The following is a 27,260-nucleotide window of genomic DNA, read 5'->3' on the forward strand; positions in this document are numbered from 1 at the left end:
TGCAGGCTGTATATTCACAGAGGTCGGCGTCATCAGTGTGTCAACAAAACAAATGAGTTTAACCTTGGAGCATAGCAAATCCCTCTTCACAACCTCAGCCTGTCAAGTCACAGCACCTCATAACTGGCATCAAACTGACCGGTAAGATGCTCGTTTCATTTATTTCATGTGTCCTCTCATAGACGGTTCACAAGGTTGACCATACAACATACGTTTATTACCAAACACTAGGATTTCATAGCCTTCATCTCTCTGGAATCTACTTCGTGCACGACAGACCACACTTCCATTTTAGAGTTTTAGAAGTGGAACATGTCAGAGATGCCCAGTGCAACTTAACGGACACATCACAGAAAGAGCTCAAATCCTCTCCGTCAAATCACAAAGTTTCACCACTTTACTGTCACCAATAATTAATTATTAGAGAAAAGGAGGGACGCAAATAAATCAATTCATTTGGATTATTCAAAATGCTGAAATTCTCTTAAATCTCTTCTCACAACATCAAGCAAGACACTGACGACCTTACCCGATTGCAGATATTTGCCCAACCTTCATTATGCAGCGTTAGTCTGGGCCATGCATTCTGGAGTTCAGCATTTACAAATATGGGCCCATTTACAAATATGAGCCCTCATCAAGTGCAGAGGAACAGCCTCAGTTTGAATCTAAAAGGGGTTAAATCCAATTTACCAAGACAGAAATCTCACCTTGTCTTTGTATTCTGGATCAAGAGACAGCAGGGGGGGGGGGAACCTTAGGTTACACAAATCAAAAATATTGACCATAACCACGTCATTTAATCAGCGTCCGTTGCTCTTGTGCCACCACTTCTGCAGGGTATGTTTGTTTGTGGGGAGTAAAGAGTTGTCGGCTACTTGTTGGCCCGTCATGCAGGGTCCTGTTCTCTGGGAGATGGCGGGGCGTGTTGGGTTTGTGATCCTGTGAATCAGCTCAGCCGCTATCAGTCCTTCAAGTTGTCCTCACCGACCCCCTGGGCCGACAGCTCTGTCAGGACGTTGTCCAGGTAGTTGGGGTCGGGGTAGCCATGGCCGGTCAGGTTGGATCCGAATTCTGTCTTGTGGTGAATCTCGTTCCACACCACCGTGTCCGACTCGCCCGTGGTGCTGGACGTGCCGATGGTGAAGATGAGGCGTCGGTCCCAGGCCATGATGAGCAGCTTCAGGACCTGGAGAGACAAAAGTATAATAATTCTTCATATAATTATGTTATTCCTCTTTTATAAACATGAGAGACATTGTTATGCTTCTCAGAAAACCACGGTTACACAAGTCATTTTAAGTTTTAGTAAAGCAAAATACAAGCACAGATTACAGAAAGAGCAGAAAAGCTTTCCCTTCTGAAGAAAGACATTCTTTGCATCAAGGTGCACTGGGATTCACTCAACATAGTAAGCTTTTACCGTTAGATCATGGCTTTCTTACCTTCCTGCCTTTCTCATTGTCAGGGAGGTAGCAGTGACGAGGGAACCCTCTTGCACTGAACTTCTTCCCGGGGTTTGGGTGCTCATTGGTCTGGTGAAAAACGTTGAGAGCAAAAACAAGCGTTAGAACTCCTTCTCTTCCAATTAGGACTTAATTGTGTAGGAAGTGTCAACAGCAGCCTGAGCGCGAGCTTTATTGTTCACGATGCTAACATATGCTAAGATACTGTATATATGGATATACTGTAAATATCCAATTATCTCTTTAAATATCATTTTCTTGAGAGTTGCTCTCAGGGCATGTGAAGGGGGGTAGAAGTAGCACTGTAGTGGTAACCATCAAAATCTGTTGGGCAACTATTTGTGTGCCCCCAACAGATTACCCCCCACCCTTAGGAATTAAGGTAGTTACAGTTGGTTCCATAATGTTCCTTATTTCTGGTTTAAAATTGTGTTGCAAACAAGAAACTGCATTTTTCTGCTTTTGTTAGACTCGCTAATTGGGCAGATTAAAACGTTGGATTGCCCATGCTGTTTTATTGAAATGGGGAGTACATGATGGACGTGATGAGATGGACCAACAAACCAATCTGAGTGCAACGCAGCAGAAAGATACTGAATGTATACATGTAGAGGGATGTATTGACTTTGTTTGTTTCTGTGATGACTCTCATTCATTTGGTGATTGTAACACTAATGTTATTTTTGCTGTTGTCCATTAAGTCCATTACAGACTTGCCCATCGGGATGTTTAGAGTGTGGAGCGAGAGGAGAAAGAGAGCCAGGAGTGCTGCTGACCTGAGTGGTCAGGTCACCCCCAGTATTCTCTGTCCCTTGGGACATTAAGCCTGTTCATCTGGTGGAAAAAGGTCACTTTATTGACTCTATTAAAGCTCCTCTCAGCAGTCAGGATGAAACATGCAACCTTTTCATCTCACCAACCCAATGCTCTCCGTTCCACTGTAAAAGGGAGGTAAATTCAAAATGACCTTCATTGGATCGGTTTTATTTTCACTTTAAAGAATCTATTGATTTGGTATATATACTAAATGATCAATTAATTACAAAACCCCTGCAAATTAATACATAGCGGTAAAGAGTCTATCACTGCCCAGAACCACTGTGTGCTCTTTAAGAATGCCGTTTCCTCAGTGACTTACAACACCTCACCTTCCTGCACTGATAACCGTCCTTCAAACTAAAGCGGATAAGCAGCAGTTGAAGAAAGGGCACGGAGTTAGAGAGCACACACAGTGGATCAGGGCACAATAGTAGCATGGTAGATTTAGTGAAGCAACACAGTTCTGACCTGGATCCCAGCAGGAATGTCGTAGACGATGCGGATGGTCTTGGAGTCCGGGTAGCCAGGCAGGCAGTGGGGGATGACATGATACTCCATCTTCCCAGGAGGCTGGGTGCCTGTTTTCTCCCCGTAGATGGTTTTGCATGTTGGACACTGAAGACTGCCATCCTGGATGGAAGAAAAAATAAATTTAACGGCATGATATTAATAACACAATGCAATATTGACATGCATTGCTTAGTGTCATATTGCTTTAAAGGGTCAGTTCACCAAAAATAAAAAAAATTAATCTTTTCTTAACTTTACTTAAAGTGTTATGTAGCCATTTAGATTTTGGATTTGGTTTTATTTGCATTTTGAGATATCTGTGTCTAAGTTTTCTGCCTTCTTTACAAAACAATGGCCATGAATGACAGTTAGGTTGTGGTGTTAAAGCAAACGTGTAATGAAAGCTTCACTTATCAATATTTGAATATCAATGACGTTCAAATGACATATTTATAATGTGAAGGGGTTCGCTTGTGGTGATGAATCCACAGAGAATTATCACACAACTCTGCAGTTCCCTTAAGATCTACGAAATGTTTCCGCTCATTGATTCGGTTTTACAAACGACAAATGTGTTGTTTTGGTTCACTGTCACTGGTGTAACCTAAAACCTAAAATAAAAAAAATCCACTGTACGTTAACTGTCCAGCACCAAACAGCAGAAAGACAAAGTTAGCAACAAGCGAAAAGACATTTGTGAGAGAAACCAAACCACAGCTAAGGAAGAGATTTATCGCGTTGCTAGAAACACAGACCCAAATGCATGCCAATGTTGCTCTGCATCTACTGGATGTGTAAATAGGAAACTGTTTGCAAACATGTTGGACAATTACAATTTAAGAGGTGATAATATGTTAATGCTGCCCCAAAGTGGCGAAAAAACAAAAGTCCCAAAGACAGCCGTTGACAGGTTCTACCTGAGAGTAATACGAATGTTGTTCCTGGAAAGATGCTGTTGAAATGTTCAAATAAAGTTTTTCAATGCACTGACTACCACAGCAGGGGGAAAGCAAATATATTGGTACTTCAAAACCTGGAAAAAAACAAACCCATACCAATCACATGGCTAGCTACCACCTGAGATATAAGATGTGAATTTTGCTATTTGCACGATCTTGCCTTTTCATATTGATTGATAAATTGCTTTGATATCAGAAAACTTGTTGTTAATGCAACATTGATTAAATCTGCTTGTAGTTGCCTCTTCTGCATTAGCAAGCAGTGCATTTGTATTTCATGCAAGACTACTGAACTGAATGAAGTGAGCAGAATGTATGATCATTTTACAAAGTCTTGCCGTCAAGACTGATATGACTGCATAAGATCCCCATCTGTGTACAACAATATTGAAGCCTGATCATCTGCCACTGCCATGCAATCTGGTTAGACATCACAAGTTTATAATTTGAGCCTACAGTGACATCATAACATCGTCTGGCTCACAAGCTTTTACCCACCTTATTGCCATTGTTGTACATGGCCACCAGGCACAGCAGATGGTACATGTGCCCACACTTGCCAAGTTTGCCCACCAGTTCTGGCTTGATGCCTTTGTGCTGCAGGATGCCTTCATAGCCCGATGACATGACCAGCCTCTCCATGCAGATGGTACAGTCCTGGAAAAGCCAAGCAAAAATACTTCAGCTGCCATTCTACACGACTATGTATTTATGAGACTCTCACACTTAGTTAGGGGATCAAACGGTCACAGGGCCAGTCGCTTGGTGGGCACAAAACTTTTAAGTGTTCTGTGTGTGCGGGTTTTTTTTTCCCATCTTATCTTTCTTACCTCATCTGGCACCACTTTAATCTTCTCTGTGTATCTTCGCACCACATCCTCTGGGTTTTTGCCTTGTCATAGAAAAAAAAGCATGAGAGAGATGAGATGACCACTGGAGAAAAAAAAAAACATCTCGGCACTTACTTACACCCACATACCACAAGTAAATATGAAAAGGGGCATGATGGACCACAGGATGGCATTTGCTTGTTATTTGAACACAAGAGAATAACAACTATAGCAGCTATAACAGCTTGATGGAGGAAAAACTTTCATCTGTTTCAGCAGTTGCTCTGGCCTGAGCTTGACTGAAGCCCTTTATTTTCTGATGAGAGTGTGAGTGTGCATGTGAATGTAGTATACATGTCTGTGATGTTGAAGAGGAGGTCACCTTCAAACTGGCACATAACAACTCAGCCTTCCCCACACTCTCTGATAATCCCTGTGTGCAACCAGGCTAGCATGGCTGAGAGCACACCCACAGCTTACACCCCTAATACGCTTACAGGCAACCTCTTTCCCCCCCAGAGCCTTTGTTTGTTCATTTGAGGGACAGCCAGGGAACAGAGGGAGGGAGAGCAGCGGCGAGAGACAGACTGAGCCAAAAAAGAATGTTACGGTATGAAGGCTAGGGGAGGCAGAGAGCCGTGAAAAGTGGGAGGAGAGAAAAGAGGAGGAGAAAGACAGAAGAGACTCAATTTCTATTGCCATTTGATGGCTTCATTAGCTGGATCAAAAGCCACTCTGACCTTTTTTTCCTGTACAGAAAGCAGAGAAAGATAACCCTAAATCTCCTTGCACGAGAAAAACCACATCTCCATTCCCCTCACAACCCTCCAGTATGTCTGTGTTCACACTCAGACTGCACATACAGGGTTACATCTTAAAAAGGCCCACAATTCCCTAATAGATTCTATTGAACGAAAGGCCGGCAGCATGGCTTCAGGGACGGCATTGTTAGGTCTTTCTAAGGCAAGCTGACGTTAGCATTTAGCTCAAACCATCACTGGGACTCAGTAATATTAAAGCCTCGTTGAGTTGGTTGGTTGTGTTGAGTCAACCCGGTCTAACCAACCCACTGCACTTTCAAATAACGGCAATGTATACCCACCCACGTCATGATAAGACGCTCAGAGCAACTGACGTGGTGTAAAGAGCGAGATAGTATACACTTGGGCTGCGGGAGTGGTGGAGATGTATTGGTCAAACAAACACAGGACAGGAGACTGTCCATGTCCCGTGTGAACTAAGCGTAAACGTAATAATCACGTGACTCGTTTGTCACCTGCTAAGTCACATGAGTGGTTAGTTAGGGAAGTTGACGTCAACCGCGCTCTTTTCCAAAACCTAACTAAATGGTTTTGTTGCCTCAACCTAATTTCTTGTGGAAATGGAAGTTTATTTTTACAAGGACACTATGCATGCAACTAGTGGAAGCACACGCGTCTTCCCTGACGCTAGAGGGACACCTGGAGCGTCACAGCTTGTGGCTTATGGCCACTGAGCAAGCGTCTGTATTTGACGAGTTGGGAGTGAGAAGGTGTTGGCTGAGTCTATCAGAAGTTATTGATTTTCAGAGGAGATTCCATGAAAGAACGGCTCCATAAAAACCACCCTTAGTATTGAGAGATTATTCATGTATCATTGTAATTGGAGACATAATCCTCTGCAGAAACCTTCTTATAAATGTACAGTCACGTATCACGTCCTTCCCGGTAAATTCTAGGAAACTATGGGACCCGTAAAATAAAGTGTTGCTGCATCATCTGCTCTGGAGGCTTGAAGAGGACAACCACAGTGCAGGGATGGAAGCACAACAGCCTCACTGATCAATTAGGACAAAGGCTCCCTTGGGTGGCCATCGGTTTCCACGGCTTCCATCGACCAGCACTTACTTATTCAAGCACAGCGCCGTCCAACTAAACACCAGATCCCCTCTCAAACCAGCTCAGTATAACGGTCCCTTGTTAATTACTTTCCCGAAAACTGCCTCAGTCGTGCATGTAGTGCAACACCTATACATTTGTTACAGTAACACTTTCACTGCATGGCCTGATAAATCTGAACTAGCAATCATCATTACATTTTATAGGAGCTTTTTGAAAAGGTAAAGCAGTGCCTTTCCTAACTAATCATCAGCGACCTTGGGTGAGTTTAGATTCATTGTATCACCCTCACTGAGCTTTTAATGAACAATTATGATCACAATAACTAACAGCTTTGGTTTTGTTTGCATGCTAAACAGACTTACGGACAGCCGATATGGAGGAATCCTGCAAAGCTTGGTCTATTCCTCTCCTCAGAGCATTTTGAATGTATTCACTAACACACTATGAACATACAATGGAAGCATTTACACTTCATTGTTCACTCCTCGATTTCCTCCATCTTACCTCTCCTCAGGTGCTTTTTCTTGGTTTTGCGGCGCATGCCATTGATCCCTTGCACAGGCTTCATGTCGCTCTTGTTGATGGGTGGTGGGTGCAGTATGGGCTTGGGGGCCCGAGTCAGGCAAACCGGCAGACCTGCAGCGCACATCAGGATACCTGTCATACCTGATACATATGGACAGCACAAACACACACACACACACAGAGAAGAGTAAAAGCACTGATTGTAAATGTCTTTCAAGATCAATAAGTTTGACCACAAAAATCACTTGTTTTAGTGGTTTTCTGAGCAGATGGTACACAGTAAATGTTGACTAACCTGCTAGCGCTGGGTGCACAGGTCCAGATCCAGTCAGGTTCTTTACTGGGAGGGCAGGAACCCTACAACGAAAGAAAGAAAAAAAAAGACTTTCTGGACTGGTGTTTTTCCAAAGTACCTCATGGCCACAGAAAGTGACAAGCTCACAGTATACATTCATTTAGGATCATACTACCACCTCTAGTGCCCATTTGGGACATCAAGATCTACAGAAAACATTGATAATCTCATCTGTGTGGCTAGGGGTGCTTCATGCCGTGCCAGTCCATTCTTATTAAAGAAAAAAGAAAAATATATATTTTTCACATTCTTAAAATGGACCTGCAACCTCCAAAATGAGCAGTTAATTGTTCTGATTGTGCACCACTGCCCGTTATGCCAAAGATGAGAAAAGTGAGAACGGCAGCTCACTCTGCCCTACATGCCACAAAAAACACTCAAGTCAAGATGTCACATGTGCTTCACCACAGAGACGGAGACAACTGCAATGGTTTGAGACAGTTTGACTCATGTACAAAGCACTGCAGCAGAGCCTGATTCAGGATGACATTTGGAGAGGGTGGAGTTCTTGGCGAACACAGACGACAAAGACAGTTGACTTGTGCACTCTTCCAGATCTGTGGAGCAGAGTGGACAAAAGCACTTGAGGCATTAATATGAGCATACAAGTCAGTGAGTCTCTTTTCAAAACCTCAATTCAACCAGCATCCCAAAGAAAGGACCACAGAGCAGCAGAGCTCCTTTCCTCAGGCTAAAAGTAAGCCTCAGTATGACAACTCAAGTAACAATAATCAAAGTAAGTCAAGTCATTTGATGGAAATGTTGGGTTCATTAAAAATGCAATTGCATCGATATGTTGTTCACATTAAGATTCAATAATGAAGCAACGACAAAATTGCACCAGATGTGAGTTGGATGTGAGACAGGCCCAGCAAATCAAGTCAAATCTAAGCTTCGGGATAGAAAGGCCACCATTTCCATATTTTTATTCTGTTACTATCTTCATCCCACCACAGATTTGCATTATGGTTCTAGCAGCAATGTGCATTGTGTCCCTCGCTGGCTTGTGCTTCTGTAAAGTTATGTGCATCGTTATTAAAAAAGAAGAAGAAAAGAAACACAACAGGGATACTCATTAAAAAAAAAGCTCCACAGCACTACTAGTGGTTACATTTATAATTAACTAAACCAGAAACATTCTGCCCGGATCTAGAAGAGTTACATGAAATGAACAGGTGTAAATAGGGCACTGCTGATGGAGCCCCTGGTTGTTTATCTCAGTTTATCAACCACACACACACACACATACACGTCTGCACATATACTTCTAAATCTCCCTGCTCTTTGACCATGAAGTGACTGAGATCTTTGGCCCAGCAGCTCTCTGGCGTTTCACAAATTTGCTTCGAGAGACTGCTTTCATATTAGCGAGAGCCTCTGTTCCTGTGCCAGGGGAAGCGCTTCAATAAGCTGAGTGCAATGACAGAAAAGGACGTGAGGCCTGGGTCAGGCTGATGGGTCAAATCGCAGCACTGGTATAGGGACTCACAGCACATTGTGTCTCACATCAGTGAACCATCAGCCGACTCCTGTTGTGTGTGTCAGGGGTGTGAAACTGGAACAGGTTTTATTTAAGATGCAGGATTTAGTTTGAAGGTAAGACTACAGCGAGTGATTTTGCACCTTCAACCGCAGCCGAGGAATTAACGGGTGAACTCGCCTGCTGCAGTCGCTGCTTGTAACAAAAACTAACCGGTCGATACTTCGTCATTCAGCTGCTCGTCACTCAATAAAAGTACCAGTATCAGCTACTCTGTTTGTCTTCCCTGCTGAGGAAAATGTTTAAGGCGGAGGAAGCGACAAACACCATATCAAACGTAGAGTGATTGGTTAAAGTAGAATGTGATACGCAATGAAACCAATTTAGGTGCTGCCCAGTGGGAGAGTTCCTCCTTCATTTAAACATGCACTTAGCCCGAAATCAAATCAAAACACAACATGAACAAGACGCCCCCCTTTATGAGTGCACGTATAATTTGGCTTGTTCAGTGAGAGCACTGTCATCAAGCAAATCATTTTCATTAGGGAAGAGAAGAGGGGATGAGACAGCACGCCATGAGAACCCTTAACACCATCTCAATGTGTGCCGTCTGCACGCTTTGCACAAACTAAACACTCCTGTAAGCATAAAGTACAGAGGATCTGTCAGGGATCCATATAGCAGAACATTAATTAGGAATGCTTTTCATCTTTATTGCTTTCCAAAGATCTCGCCATCAGAGTGTATTGCATAATAAAAATGTTGATGAAACAGCTGCACACTGTGTGATTGCACAACCACCAGAACCAGCAGCAGCTACTGATGATCATTATCTTCTAAACTTAAAGAAAAAATACATCCCAGGTATCTCCAATGTTCATAGTTTATTTTTCCAGAGAGACAGAGAGATCTTCATCCTGCAATCAATTTCCCATCGCGCTGTACTTCACTATTTATGTAAACTGTATGATTACCTATATATGCACTGCAGATATTGCTCTAATACGAGGCTGCTTATTACCAGCCAGTTGACCTGTAGAATTTGTGCAGCAGCTGTCACCCTTTATCTCTTTCTGTGCGCTACGAAGTTCTTTTCTCTTGACTTGTTTAAAAAAAAATGGAGGCACTGACCCCGTCTGTCCTGGCTGCGCCTGGAGCGCTGGGGTTTAAGAAACACGCCACCTCCTCACACTCTGCTGACAATCCCTAATGCCGGATGATTTCAAGGGTTTAACTCTTCCCTCTTGCTGCTTATTCCTCTCCTTTTCTCACATCATATTTGTCTAAAAACACCATGATCACCATTGGGAGTACATCCAAATCCATTGTCATTAATCTGTAATTTGTATGCAAAAAGAAACAGTCAAAGCAGAGAGTATCCAGTGATCCTGAACAAAAGGCTGTGATGGCTCGTATTCACGTCTTACGAGCAATTATCATCGTCAGTGTAAACAAGAGCAGACCTTTGGCCTTTCCACCACAACACTGTTGTTCTAGCACTCAAGTTTTGACAACGCACCTTCAGCGAACCAGACTGGACGTAGTCACCTCTGCATTTCTTGCGCCTTGCCAATTCCAATTTGTCTCTTCCTCCTAGTAACCTGTAGTTTTCACTAATTCGCTCCCTTCTGTCCATTGAGCCAAGCTACACTCAAACCTTTGAGGGAAGACAGTAGTGTACTACTGAAGAGAGGAAGAAAAAATTCTTATGGCAGTATTTTTCATGTCAGATGCTGTAATTTCTGACCTAAAACCGATGCAATTAAGTGATAAATCCAGGCCCAACATACCTAACCCATTAACACCACATTATGTATGGCCCCTGTCAGGTCAAGGCACAAGGGTCGCTGTCCCTCTTATGTCTCGTGCTTCCTTTCCTAGGGGAGGCTCCAGCCTGCCTCGAGGACCTAATCAGACTGAGAGCGATGTGATTCCCCAAATAGAGAGATCACATTACGCCTGGTTAAGAAAGTGCTGATGGGGGACTAATATCTTCTCATCTGTTTATTATGCACCATAAAGACAGTGAGAGAAAGGTTGCAGTGAGAGAATTCCAGGAGTGCTTAATTGCATATTGATGTGAGTAGCGGGAGCCCTACGCCCGCTACACGGATGGAGAGGGGAGCACAATGTACCTGAAATGCCCTGAGAATAAGCAATACTGACACCAAGAATTTCCAAATTGCATCAGTTTGGTCCATATAAGCGCTCATGATTTATTCATTGATTTCAATATTAATTTATATCTTGTGGTGAGCACCAGAGCAGAGCGGTGCAGCAGCCCACTATGGGATAATGATCTCTGCACTCCACACACAGACCTCCAGCCAAAACTCAGACGAGCAGTCTGAACACGAGCAGAGTGGAGCTCGTCAACACAGCCGACGGCAGCATGCACATGCAAACACACACACTTATTCCTTTTGTCTGAAGACAATGCAGCGCATGTCTTAACTCAGTTAAATACCAGAGTGCATGGGGAAAGTGCATAAGAGGAAGTGGTTTGGCTGACAAAAAAAGACATGAGAAAATTCCCCAGAGATCTTGTGACATTCTGTGTTCATTCAACCTCAAATTATGTTTCTTTATCTTTCAAAAAGACAGATAATTCAATACTGTCACTTCTGATCACTCCATGTAATGATACATTTATTTTCTGTGAAACTTTGCTGCTTATCTAATGAAAATAAATCTTAAATTGCAGCCCTGCCTTTGTGTTTTACAGTGGAGCCAAGTGCAAGTAAGTAAGACACATGGCCATGATACCATTTGAATGGAGGTGGTGATACAGTGGGCTGTTTCAACCCAGCAATAAGTTAAAAACCAGCAGTTACTTCTAATATTTGTGGACACAAGGCCCCTCCTCCACACACACACACACACACACACACACACACACACACACACACACACACACACACACACACACACACACACACACACACACACACACACACACACACACACACACACACACACACACACACACACACACACACACACACACACACACTGCAGCCCCTTCAATGACACATACTGTGCTGTTAGCTTATAGACAGATGAAATCAGTCATATACAAGAGTCATTTTTAAATGTAAATGTATACATTAACATGGTAGATATACGCTTGTAATCATAAGGATGATTATGCACGTAAAGCAGCAACATAAACTCATGTAAACAAGCCACAGCGTGCCAAACATCTTGCTCACACCCAGCATCGTTATAATAGGGTGTGGGTGTGTGAGAAAAACAGATCTGATGTTCTACATTCTTCGTGGGTTCCTCCGTTATCAGTCTGTAGCATGCTCGTGGGAATCTGCGAGTGAACACACATTTCAGGTTTGTGTGCATGTGTGAGCTCTCGTGTCCTGCTGTGTGTATGTTAACCACAATCATCCTGTATGTCGAGCCACTCGCCTGGGAACCGACGCACTCCACCTCACCTCCTGTCTTTCCTCTCTCTCGCTCTCGCTCTCTCTGTCTCCGCAAAAAACCTTTGGTGCTGCGAGGTGAAAGAGGCACATTTCATCCACAACTCCACGCTCACCCGAGCTTTCACTGAATTCTTAAACTACAGACGGAAGGTCGCCCCATGCTGGTTTTCTCCATCACATATAACTTTGCACGGAGATGCATCATTTCCCACCTGCTTGCTGTATGAAACAAGGTCATGGGCTGAGCAAAAACCATAGACGTTTCCTTTCAGTGTCACAGAAATAGGGCACAGAAAGTGAAAGCATGTGTGCCTGGTTGAAGGACGGTATTATTCAAACATTCAGTAAGTATGTCTCTCCCCATGAGTGGTAAGTACAAAGTGGAATCAAATTAGATCAGGAGAGGGTTTATTTTAGTAAAAGAAAGCAGGATAGGAGACTGAAGTATTGGTTACAACGCTACACACACTTCTTTTCCTCAGCTCCTTTCGCTGAATCGCTCTGAGGTCAGAGCGCTCAGCTGAAGCTTTCATTTTTCCTTGATCCATTATTCATTCTTCCCCAGTGGAGCTCTGCCTCCATGGCAAATAGGTTTCCACAGCTACACCAGATCCTGCTTCACATGCCTGACCATGCATACATACACCCGCACCATAAAACACACGGTTACACACACACACACACACACACACAAAGATCCAGATACTCCACATGCAACGTTTTTTCCCATCCCATGACACAACAACTACGGTGCAGAGTCATAGTAACAAAGTAGTTCAAAGCAGAGGCAACAGAATGATCTAGAAGAGCTGCAGTATTTCACGCCTTTCTGGGCCAATATAAGCTCATTATAGAGCAGTAACCATGGCAGACACACATATGAAAGAAAAGGGTTCTTCGTCAGTAAAAATCAACTGGACCAAAGGCTTTTTCTGCAGATCCATTGTTCAGCATTTTAACGCGACTAGTCATAAATCAGCAGAGAAATTGAGAAAGAGGTGGAGGAAGACAGAAACTGACAGAGCACAATACACCAGACACACTCGGGCTGAAGCATTGTGAAGCAGACAAGCAGACATCGAGATCGTTTCTTTGCTTTTTATATGTTCCAACTGCCTCAGCGGAACTGTAAGTTCAACAGAATGCGAGCATTATGCACGCGCTACAACAAGTGTGAATGATTGTGTTTGCAAACATCATTACCCTGGTGGGATGGCTCCTCTGGCAGTGCCCATGGAAATGCGCTGGGTGCCCGGCCGGTTCAGGTTGTTCTGTCCGTTGATGGTGAGGGCGTGGTGGCCATGGGCGGATGAAAGAGATGGCATCATGGGGGAACAGGGGAAGTTGGCAGAGGACAGCGGCAACTGCACCTGTTCAGCTTTGGCTTGCCCACCTCCCATACTTATGTTGATGTTGTTGGGGCCGGAGGAGGCGGATGTCGGCGACCAGAGGGAGGTTCCAGCAAAGGTGTTGCTCTGCCGCACTACAGCGAGGGTTCCTGTGGCGCCCGGGTTTCCTGCTGTCCCTCCGTAGAGCTTCCGCCGCTGGGAGGCCAGAATAGCATTAGAGGCGGCTCTCGTACTGTTGACCAGGATGCACTGCTGGCAGGAGCAGGGCTGCCCGGAGCTGGCTCCAACGGGCCACGACTGCGACTTGGGGATGGAACCCATGATGAGCGGGTAGGCCAGGTCCATGCGTCGCCGCAGGCGTCGCTTGCGCTGGCTTTGCCTGTTGGTCTGACACATGCTGTTGAAGTCGATGAGGTAGCAGAAGCCCAGAGAGGTCAGGTCAAGCCAGGGGTGCTGCTTCTCGTAGGCGTTCTGGATGGTCACACAGATCTCCATATCATACGGCGTCCACGAGCCGTTGTCGTTCTCCCACTCCCACACCACGCCTTTCCCCGGAGCGGACGACGGCTCGTAGAAGTTCCTCTGCACTGGTCTCATGGTGCCTAAAAGCAAAAGGACAGACGAGAGGGGGAACGTGAGGACGATCACAAAAAAAGCATTGGATACGGTCACTATGCATGTCTAGGTGGGCAGGACAAAATGGGGTGACGAGATACTGAGAAAAAAAGATCAATAATCAGTGTTCTGCATCTTAAGACATCTCTGGTGACTTCAAAGATTCAAGTCAAATAACTGATTTGTCCTTAGAAAATGGTTCTCATTTTGAAAGCTGCTTGAAAGTTTATTAAAAGTGTCATTTAAAGTTTACTCCAGCAATTGATTTAGTCTCTTCCATAGTTAGGGGATTTACAAGAGACAGATTAAAATAAGGAATTGACTTTTAGTCTGTATTGTGGGTCAAGCTACATTTGAATGCAACTGGTCTTTCATTAGACCTCCTCTCCCTCCCAAATCTTTCATACACAACATCTCCAGTTTACATTTCTATAAAAAGCTAAAATAATAAATTGAACTTAATGTGTAAATGTGAGTGCCCCTTTAATTTATTTGCAGTACTGGATTCGTCAGTTAAACATATGAGATATTTTCTGGGTACAGCTCTACAAATGCAGAACAATGGTTGCTTTTCACAAATCCATTCTATTGAAATTCACTTCAGCAGAGAAATTGCCATTATATTTGACAATTAATGAAGTGAATGAATAATTGTGAAAGTGATAACTAGCAAAAGAAAATAAATAGATTAATCTCTGGTGGCATTAGCCTGCAGAGGCAAGATGCAGTTTCAATGCTGCTTCTGTTTCAGCCGGTGGCTCAAGATACAAACATCAATTGTAACAAGCTGGGGTGCACATGCCAGTAAAATCCCTTACATCAAGAAGCTCTCACTGACCGCATCACTGCATACATGGGCTTTCAGGGACGCAGACATCATACCCCATAATCCCTTGCTGTCTATGTGCACAGTCTACTGTTCTGTATGGTGACAGGAAAGAAGGGGACACCTAGCCAGTAGCATTGTACCTCTGCTGATGGCCACTCAGCTCCCACCTCCATTATAACACAATTACTGTAGTCACATGGGAAATCAGGACGCCTTAGCCTATCCATCTCCCCGCTGCACGTCGGCAAGGGTATCCAGGCACTCTGACCTCCTTCTTCCCCCACCTAATTTAACGGGTAAATGCACACTCCCCTGCCAGGGAGGACCAGGGTGATAATGGAGGGATAGGAGTGCGTGCAGAGGATGAATGGATGTGGGAATGAGGAGAGCGGTTGGTGGGCAGCGGTAACCCCTCATCCGGCAGCCTGATGCTGGCTCCGGAGAATAAAATGCATCAGCAGAATCAGCCACTCTGACCTTGAATCTCTGCTGCAGACTGCTGCTAAAGGACTCGGCTTGACGGCTAATTTCATTTGGAGCTGCTGAGAATCACACACACACACACACACACACGTCACACACAAATGACTGCTCAGTGAGCCAGCTGCCTGTGTCTCTTACGTCTTCACTCGGTCAGCCATGCACAACTCTTTCTGGCATGCCTGCTCACGGCTTGCTCGCTTGCTTCTCTGCAAAGGACCACAATGAATATTATAATGATTTCCCTTAATGGATTTCAGAATGAAACACTCATTGATTTCCTGAAAGTAAGTCATTTTCTCTGTACTTTTAACATAGTGGTGGAAGGCTTGCCACACGTCTGAGCCTTTTATCACTGCGACTCCTGAAGGGTGCATTAGGTTCGACACTTTCAACATGAGTGTTTCTGGCCATGATCAATAGTGGCAAAGCTCTACACACGTCTTGCTCAGTGGTAAAGTTGAACACAAGCTTCATAAATGTTTGAACATGTTATTCCCAGGCATCAATTTTAAAATCTTTGTACAAACAACTTTGGTGGGGAGAGATAAACAGTATCTCTCTTTGAAAGCCTATTAGTACTGGTAATTGTTCATGAGAGCTCTGATGGGGCTGATGCATGAAATGTGCTCAGCTGAAAGATTTTCTATAAACAGTTTAGTGGGCTCGGAGGGATGGTTGTTCGGCAGTCAGATTTCTTCACTGTAGTTAAAGTGAGGACAGAGCTTTGCTCAGCATTCACAGACCGACCCCCTGTTTGGGACTCTCATGTATTACCATTATGTTTGAGCACCCAGTTTTCCATAAAAATAAACACCCGGCGATTTATTGAAAAACCTAGAAGGTAATTTTACAGGACTTCTGAAAATATTTCCAAGATCCTCAAATAAAAATACATTTGTTGCACAATGAAAAAAGATTTTGAACCAGTTTCTCAAGCTTCTATTTTTCAGAAAATCAGATCCTTACATCTCGAATGTAAGACACAAACTGGGCCTGTCACAGACATAAAGGCATAAAGGTAAATGCTCAAATGATATAGGACTCCGAACTATTTTGTGTATCTTGGAATAGGATAATTTCAATTATTTTAATTTGTTTATTACAACATATTTCAGGAGATTTGGCCATCCTTTCTATCAGTTATATATTCCAACTCACTAAAACAATTGTTGAGATGTGGAAACACAAAGACATTGCTGCAAGAAGTCGGACGATCAGACAGGTCAGACAAAGTACAACACCATTGTTACCAATTGGCCCAAACTATAAACAATAAATTCAAACAACCCAGAACTATTCTTTAAATATTTGCATTTTATGCAGGCACTGTACAGGTCACTGAACAGGGACGTTGAGAGGAAAAGCAGAGGCCACAACAACACAGGAGTCCTGGGGCCTCATGTGGGACGTTTCATTAAAAACATACTGCCTGAAACTCTGCACACTGCCTCCCATTCTGCTGTAATTCACTGCTGTACCTGCCTCTGCTAAAAAGCCAGGACTGAGTTGTTCATGTTTTCCCTGTGACCCTTTACGCTCTTCCTAGCAGGAAATCAAGCGAGAGTGGCCACTTCCTGTCTGACCCTGTGTGCCTTTCGCGGCCATCTTTCCTGCCCTCCCCTCACTTCCCTTGTCTTCTCTCCCACAATGTCCTCCAGCTGTCCTAACCCAACAGCAGCGAGGTTCCCCTCGGTTGAGCCGAAGCTGTGTGATGTACAGTCCCGTCAGGCCTCGCAGTGGGACTCTTACCCCACTGTCACACAGGGCCATTTTGGTTCAGGGTGAGCTTGGCTGCCTTCTCACATCTTAGCAGGTGGAAAAAACTAGCTGCAGTGTGTTCGCCACATGAAGCAGTGCCAGTCTCTGTCCTTGATAGTTTTGTTTTCCTCTGGAAGTGAAGGAAGGCCTGTCTGTATCACTCTTTCAAATGGACGGATATGCAACATTAAACTGTGACATCCTTGACTGCCCTCAGAGGCCTGCTGGAGGGAAAGATAGCAGATTGGCAATCTGATGCTTTGTAGTTCATTTTGGTGGACGCGTTTATCAGAACTGTTAACCAATGCAGTTAATTTGTTTTAAAGGTATAGTGTGGCCTGCATATGTAATTTAACTTTAGAGCACAACACCAGCCATTTCTTTGTGTGTGTTTTCACATTTCTGTCATACTTAATTATTTGTATCTACTCTTGAATAACCAAATAACTGATAAGAAAATAAGGGCAAGAATGTGTCATTAACATCGAGGGACCAAATCCACGTTTCTCCAGCTAGAACTCATCTAGGGAGTAAAACTGCTTCCCTCCACAGAGGTGAGCAGTGAATCCTAAATCTGTCACTGAGATTATTGATGTGTGTGTGTTCCTCTCTCCCACTAACACCTCTGTGGTCACACAGGAAAGAGTGATGGAAAGACTCTTAATGTAAAGTGTCAGTGACGTGCACCTGACGTGTTACACAGGTAATGCCTGAACAGCTGCTGCAAAATGCATGAGATTCAGGCTTTGTTGTCATAGAAACACTAAGGTTTTGTTGTCATGGAAGCAGTCCCTCGGGCTGGGAGAAGTGAGAGGTGAACCGAGGGGGGGGGGGGGGGGGGGGGGGGGAGGATGTTTCTTGTATGTGAACGTTCCTACTATTCCTTTCCCTGAGCACAGCGCCATCAGAGTCAACTCTTACTCCGCTCGCTCATCTGCTGCTGACGCCAGCTTTCCCCCTCGCTCTCTCCAGTCTCTCCTGGCTCCTCACCAGCTCTGTCTCCCTGAGCCATTCTTCACATTTTCCACTCTGTCACTCACTGGACCCCATCCCGCTCTCACACAATGCCCGACACCTGGACAGAGAGCAGGATTCTGCATCACTGAGTTAGGGCCCACATCACCTTGAAGTTAATGCTCTTCCCTGCGCTGCCGCCGTGGGAGGAACGGCAGACGAGAAGCGACCGGGTCAAGCTCTAAAATGTATCCTTATAATTGGCAAGCCTCATCAATTTCCCCAAGGCAGTGTTGAGCCTATTAAAACATAGTGCTGCATTTTTCTTTTTAACTACAGAAGGAGCGAGGCCAGTAACAGATCCAGCATCATATGGCTCAATGCTGTCTGAAAGGTATTTAAAGCTTGCTAATCTATGGTCTCTGCTGGAGAACAGGCAGACCTCTGACGGAGAAGGGACGCTGCCTATACAGAACGGAGAAAACTATCCTACAGTAGTGAAAAATATCCACAGCAAATGTGCAGAGTCCAAGGTGACGTCATTGGATTGTTTTGTCCACCAACAGTCCAAAACCTCCAAACTGTTCAATTTGAAATGATACAAAACAAAGAGCTCAGCTTGAACGGGAGAATATTTGGCCTTGTTGGTTAATAAATTACTTACTGTAAATTGTTATTCAACAATCAAAATTGCTGTTTTACAAAGGGGCACTCTATCGATTCTACACATCAAGTTCAGTTTAGGGGTCACAGAGAATACTATTGAGTCAATGAACAAAGTTGTATTTTGTGCAGATAGCCTATGTTACAATGCTATTCAGATGCATTATGGGAAATGCAGGATTGTTCATTGTTTTAAGAGTTTCACTAATAAAAGTCAGGATATCTTAAGCTCTGCTGCTTAAATTTGGACAATTTTTTACTGAATACATCTCTAATAAGTTTCCCATCTTTATGGATCTGCACTACTCCAAACACGTCATTCTGGTTGCATTGTATTATATATGCACATATGCACTGACACAGATAATTATACTAAGAGATGAAATGAGGTATGTTTGCAAGACAGCTGCAATGCAAAGAAGAAAGACGAATGAGGTGAAACAACAGAAAATGTAAAGGCTTCTTTCAAGACTCACTTATCTGCAACAATTCTCACCAATCACGAGAGATTCATCACATCAGAGACAGGAACATCAATTCCTCTTTGAGTTCTAGCCACAGAGCTGAAGCCACAGCTTGTTGCGTGTGTGAAACACAACTCCCTTTTAAGTGGCTTTTTGTTAATTGTACAATGCACAGTATACCACAGCATTGTTCTCACCCTACTCTCACTTTTACCAGAAAACATTTCATATTGTTTGTTATGTTGTCACTGAACTCGTTATACGAACATTATACCTGTTAAACATAAGCATACTTGCTATGTAATTGTAAGAAAGTTAGCATGCTGACAATAGCATTTAGCTAAAACCATCAGTGTGTCTAAGTACAGCCTCACATAGTCGCTGTAGGCTGTAGACTCGTTCAGCCCTTTGTGAATAAACTGCCCTCTCTTTTACCTCTCAATCATCACAATGAAAGATAAAATAGTTAGCCATGACTTTCCAGAGTTGTACAATACGGAGTGTGAGTATTATTAAGTCTTTAAACGTGTTTCAAATGAATCTCTTACTCAAACTTGACTACCTGTATTAGATTTCATTGTCTCACTGGTACATTACACAAGACATCAATGCAGCCCTCTTCTCTGTTGTAGTGAAAGGCTGTTTTCAGCCTGAATCTCCGCTTTGTCTTTTTTAAAAAAAATAATTTTTAAGTATTATAAAACCATCTTGGCTGCACCTCCTCCCCAGCTTCATAATACAATAAATAAAGCATCCAAATAAAGCCCTCTTCTGTCAAAACATTATTTGGTGCACATGTTTCAGATTTTTCAGTCAGCGGAAATAGTTCTCCATTTAATTTATTAGTTAATCAACTTTTGTTCAAACAAAACACCTACAGAGCAGCAAAGCTTCAGCGCAGGCACAGACCATGAACTATAATCAATACAGTCCTAATAATAACACATATGAATAGTGAACACATGATTAAAATGCTAATAAATTCTATGGCGGAAATAAAATAATTGAAGCTCGTTTGATGTTTTTACATAAACCCCAGAGAACAGCTAGAAAAAAGGACTTTCATCTCCCAAAAAGGCCTTCACAAACAATGCACCCAATGAAGAGACCGAATACTGCAGAGGTTAAAAATGCATCACAGGCTGAGAGAAAACATCTGGTTCAAAAAGATCTGATGCTAGAGCATTATGAATATGATAAGAGGTGAACTTCTCATTTAACGATCGTATCCCTGAGGCTTTTAGATGTAAAACCTCTCCTGCTCAAAAGACGTTGTCATACCTGTACATCAAAGTCTGAGAGATCTGTAAGAGCATTATCTGCTCATTAACAAATACCAGAGATCAAAGACCATAATAATGAGGATGACAGTCTGGCATTAAGCTGCTTTAACAGCATTATACGTTACAATATCGCAGCTCCCCTGCTCCTCTCTCACAAAATCACACATTAAAGCTCATTTTCTATACTGAGATGACACTTTCATTTTCCCAGAATGCAGTTCTTTATAATGAGCTATACTAGTGAAAAGCGACTTGGATTCCCTCGTCCTCTTTGTGGACAAAAGTGATGGATGAACAAAAGATGGGGAGCTGCCGCTGGTCGGGAGGCAGGGGGAGACACTAATGAAGGAGAGAGGAAGGGAGGGAGGAGAAGGAAAGGAAAGAAATGTGTAGAGAAAGAAAGAGAAGGGGATTGGAAAGGAGGGGATAAAGGGAGAAGAGAATGAAGATGAAGTGGGTGGATAGGGATGAAGAAGAAGGGCCAGGCAAAGGGGAGGAGGGAGAAAAAGAAGAAGAAGAAATGTTACATGAGAAAGGAGGGAGGGAGTAGGTACAGAACAAAGCATGTGAAGAGTGGAGGTTTTCTGCCAAATAACAACAAAAAAAGAGGATGTCTCACTTCTGCCCAAGCTTAGAAAGTGAACACTGCAGTAAAACAGGCCCCGGTAATACCGTTTTGCTGCCAGCAAGACAAAGTGGTGAGGAAAAGTGGCTTAACTCCCACTGCAACCGTCCTCATCCTCATCCTCAGCCCCTTCAACTCTCCAAACTCTCCCACAGCCCGGCCCGGGGAGCTGCCCAGTTACCGTACACTTGTGCAGAGTTTGCAGTTAGTGGGGTAAAGAAAAAAGGTGCATAAAGACAATCTTGAGAAAATGAAGTTCTAGTCCTGTCCACCTGCCAGCTACTGTACTGCAGTGAAGCAACAGACCCTGAAACAACCTTCTGACACTGTGGATGTCCTCAGCTGAGGAGCTTCAGCTCTGCCAAGGATGCTCTCTGACTCACTTTGTGTGTATATAATCAGTCCACGTGACAGTGTGTGAGAACACAAAAAGTGGTACACGCTGAAGAGGTGAGTGTGCCTATGCGAGTTCCACTTCACACCACTTCAACCTCATCATGTCCAGCAGGAACCTCGTTAGCGTGTCAGCACCATGCGTGTCGGCACCAAGGCAAGGGAGTGGAAGGCACAGCTCCAGGCACGGTTATTACACACACACACACACACACACACACACACACTAACACACACTAACACACTCCCGCAGCCTTGGCTACACACGACACAGGCCAGCACTGTTAAGGAGCATTGTCAGGGTTACAGTGAAACAGGCTTCTTGTTAGCAGAGAGGAGTCACTCCACACATGGAAAACAAAATCCTGCCATGTCCATTTTTTAAGTAACAACAGCAGATCTGGCTTGCAATCTGAAAAAAATTAAAACTTGTGACAGCTTATTTGGTCAATTTTCAGCTTTTGACAACATTTCAAAGTCTCCTTCTGAGGTATGATATTGGCTATTTTGGGGGGGGATTCTTGCCTGCTTATCCCGCCTGCATTTTAGAGGCTTTTTTCTTTTATCGCAACATCTCCTCCCATCCCCGACAGCTGCCAACGGATGACTTCTTAAGCCTGGGTGCTACAGAGCTTTCTTATTCTGGCATCAGTCCAATTTGAACACAGCGCTACCAAATAATACTGCACAACATATATAAAAAAAACAGAATGCCTATAACATGCACCAAATCAACAATGTAAATCAAAATGTATCAAACATGTTCAATATAAAAAGTATAAATATTTGATGTATGTAAATAATGGGTACCACTTTGATTAAGAATGTTGCGTGAACCAATGATTTTATTGATTAAACATTACAGTAAGCCGGATTCAGTTGACATAAGTCACATGAAGCAATGAAGGTAAGGTTTCCATGGGGGGGAACTGTGCCTTACTGTGCCATAATTACTGCAGAGAGACTTTATCTAACTCATTCATGTTAATTTTACTTTTTGCAAGTTGACAGCATAGTGTTGTTTAGTCTGCTTTACCTTTTCACAAAGCTAGAGAAGGAAACTGTTGATTTTGAACAACTAGTAGATCTACTTAAAAGTGATTTTGTGATTTATGTTTGTTTGCCATATTGTGACATGGATCCACATCGGAATGTATAAAGTATTGATATAAATATCTTGTATTGAGACATTAATGTGAGCTCAATGTTAACATTCTGATGTTTGCCAATGATTCCCAACACATCACATGGCTGTACAGCTGACCTTGCACCGCAGACAGCATCGCTCCTGCTTCCTTTTAATACAAGAGAAAGTGACACGCACACACCCCAACATGGTGCAGTATTCATCTGTGGCAACACAATATCTCATGTCAGCCGTCACACCAGCACGACAGACTGTACATCAGTAAAAACATTTTGCCTACTCAGTGGAAAGCTGATTGATGCCGTACCACGTCATCAACCACGTAGACTATGAAGAATAGCTCATCCGGTTCGTCATCAAATGACCTCTGCAACACACGTACATGCAACGCTAACTGCTACATGACTGGACCGTGAATCAATCGCACTCAATGAGGTGTATGTCTAATGCCCCGTCACTGAGCAAAAAATGAATTTAGCAAATGACAGCAGCATAAGGTCAGATTCTAAAAAAAGAGGAAGAGGTTTCTGCATGATTATCTCATCTCTTATTCTGCAGTCCGACGTCATACTTTTCTGACTCACTACCATATAACTGTAGGTGGTTTTGTGGTTTTTATTATATCTACAAAAGATCTACAAAGTTTTAGATCTTTAAGAGTCTTCTGACAAAAAACTAAAATCTGTTTTATTGTAAAGTAAATTGTAATGGTGTTTTGAAGGGTGCTATATAAAATAAGTTTATTATTATTATTATAATTATTAATGAAAAAATACCCAGAAAAATAAAAACAAGTTACATCATCACATCAAGGCTGTTCGAAGGCACCTAGAGAGAAAAACTGCTCAGAATATTACATTTGACAAATAAAAGGAGTCTGACTCATTGAGACGAACAGCATGCAGTAAATGAGTTTGCTGAGACAGGCTTTTATAACCCACTTCATGGCTGTCAGACACAGTAAGGTCTTATCAGAGGAAACGTCTGGCTACATTACAGTAAATTGTCTCTCTGCCAGACTACACTGGTCAGCTTTGATCAGCAGTAAAGTGGACACGGTGTGCGAGAGGTCAGGGGGCATCAGACCAGACTGATGTTTTATCCATAACAAACACAACTTCTCCTTAAGTATGTTCTACTTTACCGAAGAGTTTTTATTATTAGGCCCAGACCTTTTCCCTGCTGAATCACAAGTGTAATCACAACTCCTCTGTGGTCATATCTCAAAATTAATGCAGAGGCATTCATTATTTTTCATTAATAGCTCAATTATTTTTTACTGCCGTATTTATCTGATGTTCACTTTTCCTAAATTTAACTATTAAGGAGGAGCAGAGAATATTCAGGCAACAATCTTGTGCTTGTCGAGGCTAAATGTCAGGGGCTGGAACAAAAACCAGGGGCATGTCCTCGTTGGAAAGTTGCTGTTGGATCGCTGAAAGCTTTTATCGAGCTTAAAGCCCGAACACGAGTCCGATGGGCTTTACAGAGGTGTAACGCGGTACATTGACTTTAGGGGTCAAAAATCCACTTTTCAGAAGTAATTAGTTCTGTCGCGAAGAAGAGAGGTGAAAGAGAACGGCTGACATATGAATATTGTTATGGGAAACCATGTATTGAGGGAAGACTCCCTTTTGTCAATCTGATATTGTATGATTATGAAAGGTTGTTTACGGCGTAGAATCAGTTCAAGCGGATGACTTCACGCTCTCGAGGCTCTAATAGCTGCAAGAAGCATACATAATGTATATGGAAGTATGGTGAATAAATCATTAATGATTTTCTGGGAAAGCTTAATTACTCCAGAACAGACAAGGGTCAATTTCGAAATTCAATTCATGTTGCACTCATAGGGAGGGATGATTGGGCTTGAAGTGATACTCAACCCAAAAGTTCTTACAGTAGTGTTTCCTTTGTCTAAAACAAACTACTGCGCTTCACTGTGGAGCAACTGCTTACTGGTCTATCAGAGGACTCCAACAGCAGAAATTTTGACTGAGCCACAGATGAAGTCCGACTTTCTTGACGTGGTGATGGTTAGGTAAATGTATTTACCTCATGTGTTCACTCCATAGTTTGCTTTTCCCTTTTTCTCCTACAGTACATTCTTGTTGAGTATTTTTGGGAAATAATGATTCTGCTTTAAGTAACAAGTGTGAAGCGCTTTTTTTAAATTAATTGGTTGAGACTTCCATGTGAAGTGTAAATAATTAGCCTTAAACAAGTGCACTTCATGATTTAAGCATGCCTAAAAAAACGGCATTCGTAAGGATAAAATAAAGCTTGCATGTTAGTGTGCCCAAGTAGGCCTTCAAACTAAAAATGTCCTTTCCTGTGTCGTGCTTTGTGTGTACAATATGTTAATTCTAAATGGATCTATGTGGATTAAATAAAGTTCTATTGTAGATGGAGAGCATAGTCTGTGAAAAAACATATTTAATGAAAGGGTATTCAACAGAATTTGCTCCAAGTTACTTGGTCGTTTACTTGATTTTTCACAGGCTCATTTTTTAATTAATTGGTTCAGATTTCCATGTGAAGTGTAAATAATGAGCCTTAAACAAGTGCACTTCAACCTTAAATACATTGTTGTGGTGACTTTCATTACCTTTTAACAAATGTCTTTCTGCCTAAATGCATCCAGATAAAAGGACAGAACAGAGTGGAAGCAATTGCCATTGAACTCTGGTAGAAATTCACCTTGAGGCCCCAATGATATAAATCCTAAGAGAGTTTGCAAGCTCTCATTAATAATGAAATATCTGGAAAAGTGACGTGGTGTGTGAGCAGCTCCTCTGAGGAGCAACGGTGGTAAATACAGAATGAACCAAGCTTTAGAAGCACTTCCAGGTGACACGGAGAAAGAAGGAGAGGATGGTGAGAGAAAAAGACTCCCATTGATATTCTGCTGAGCGCCTGGGCTGCAAACAATCAAAATATGTGATTGTTTTTGTATGGTTGAAAAGTAGGAGTGTGAGGGAATGTCAACCCGTTATGTCCATGCTTGTGTCGTAGTAATTCCTTTCTCCTCTCATTTCTATTAGACCGAACAGCCGTTGACTGTGCATTCGGAACGCAAGCAATTCTGTAGAAAAACCAGAGAGCAAACAAGTGCAACCAACCATGAGCATTGTTACATGTTACCTTATCCCCATTGACATTACAGCTGCGGTTAGTATTGGACCATTTACTGAATTACAGTATAATGGGCATTAAGGCTGCAACTGGGGATTCTATTCGTTGTTAGTAGTTATTTTTCTAATGAATTGAGTAATTGTTTAAATTTCTCTCTGACCTTAAAATGTCGGAAAAAGTGTTCATTACAAGTTCCAAGAGCACAAGGTGTAGACATCAAATGATTTCCAAAACCCCAAAATATTCAGTAAACAATGATTTATTAACTCACAATTCTTCACATCTGAGAAAGTGGAAGAAGTGGATGTTTGCAAGTTTTGCTTGAAATTGTTTTTTTTATTCTTAAATCTTAATCCTAAATTGTTGTTTATCAGACATTATGTAAATCGACTAATCCTACCAGACTAACGGATATGTTATGAGACTACTACAAGAGTCTATCCATGCTAGCCGCTGCAGCTCGAATTGCGTCATGCAGCTCTGGTCTCAGTCAAATTATGCTTTCTGTCAAAACGACAGCCTACGATCTGACTGACCTCCCAGACCGGCCTGATAAGCAAGCAGCAAGCAGGACAGAGAGCAGCTTTGAAGCTGATAAAAGAAGAGTGCGATATGCACTTTAGAAGTTAAAAGAGGTGACTCGCTGGATCAGAAGTTATAAGGAGATGTTGAGAGAGGCTTCTGCAACCAACGCTGGAGGCTGCCAGAAGCTGCACAGACTGCTCATCACTGTAACGCAATAAGGTACATGGACAGAGCAAACCAAGGCACCACAACCCTGGCAACAAAGGTCGGCTCTGAAGAGGGAATAACAGCCTGACTTTAAAAGGAAGTAACAAAGTATTTAATAAGTGCTGAAATAATTATTTGATTCAATAATTAATGAACACAACATTTGCTCTTACAAGCTTCTAAAATGTGAAGATGTGCTCCTTTTGTGTGTTTGACATACTGTAAATTGAATATTTGGGGATTTTGAAATATTTGAACAAAACAAGTAATTCTAAGACATCCGATAGGCTCTAGGAAATTGAGGTGGACATTTTCCCCTATTTTCTCACAGACTAAATGGTAAAAATCTGAAAAAGAATTGACAGATTGAACAATAATGAAAATCATGTTTAGTTGTAGGCTTAATAAATAAGTAGAAGTATAGTTTTGAAAATGTGTTATTTTGCTGCTGCTTGCTTTTTCGCTCCATACAGTTTAGTCATTGTTTGAGTAACATTTCCTACAATTTGTGTCAGTACAAACAAAGAATCTTGTTTAGTATTTCTTGTGTTGGCTGCTGACCGTGTAGA

General features: G+C 42.7%; 1 protein-coding gene across 1 annotated transcript in view; it reads right to left on the reverse strand.

Annotated features, from left to right (window-relative positions):
• Positions 1–964: 964 nt before the first annotated feature.
• The window catches only part of dtx1 (deltex 1, E3 ubiquitin ligase), a gene marked incomplete at both ends in the record, with an annotated part of 32,036 nt that continues 5,740 nt past the window's right edge, over positions 965–27,260 (reverse strand). Inside the window, 8 exons of the mRNA XM_079160929.1 lie at positions 965–1,189; positions 1,446–1,535; positions 2,754–2,915; positions 4,253–4,411; positions 4,585–4,646; positions 6,969–7,130; positions 7,285–7,346; positions 13,465–14,212. Of these exons, the coding sequence (XP_079017055.1) occupies positions 965–1,189; positions 1,446–1,535; positions 2,754–2,915; positions 4,253–4,411; positions 4,585–4,646; positions 6,969–7,130; positions 7,285–7,346; positions 13,465–14,212 (1,670 nt within the window). The remainder of the gene's footprint in view (positions 1,190–1,445; positions 1,536–2,753; positions 2,916–4,252; positions 4,412–4,584; positions 4,647–6,968; positions 7,131–7,284; positions 7,347–13,464; positions 14,213–27,260) is intronic.

Source organism: Pholis gunnellus (genome assembly GCF_910591455.1).
Source record: "Pholis gunnellus genome assembly, chromosome: 6".
NCBI classification, from domain to species: Eukaryota; Metazoa; Chordata; class Actinopteri; order Perciformes; family Pholidae; genus Pholis; species Pholis gunnellus.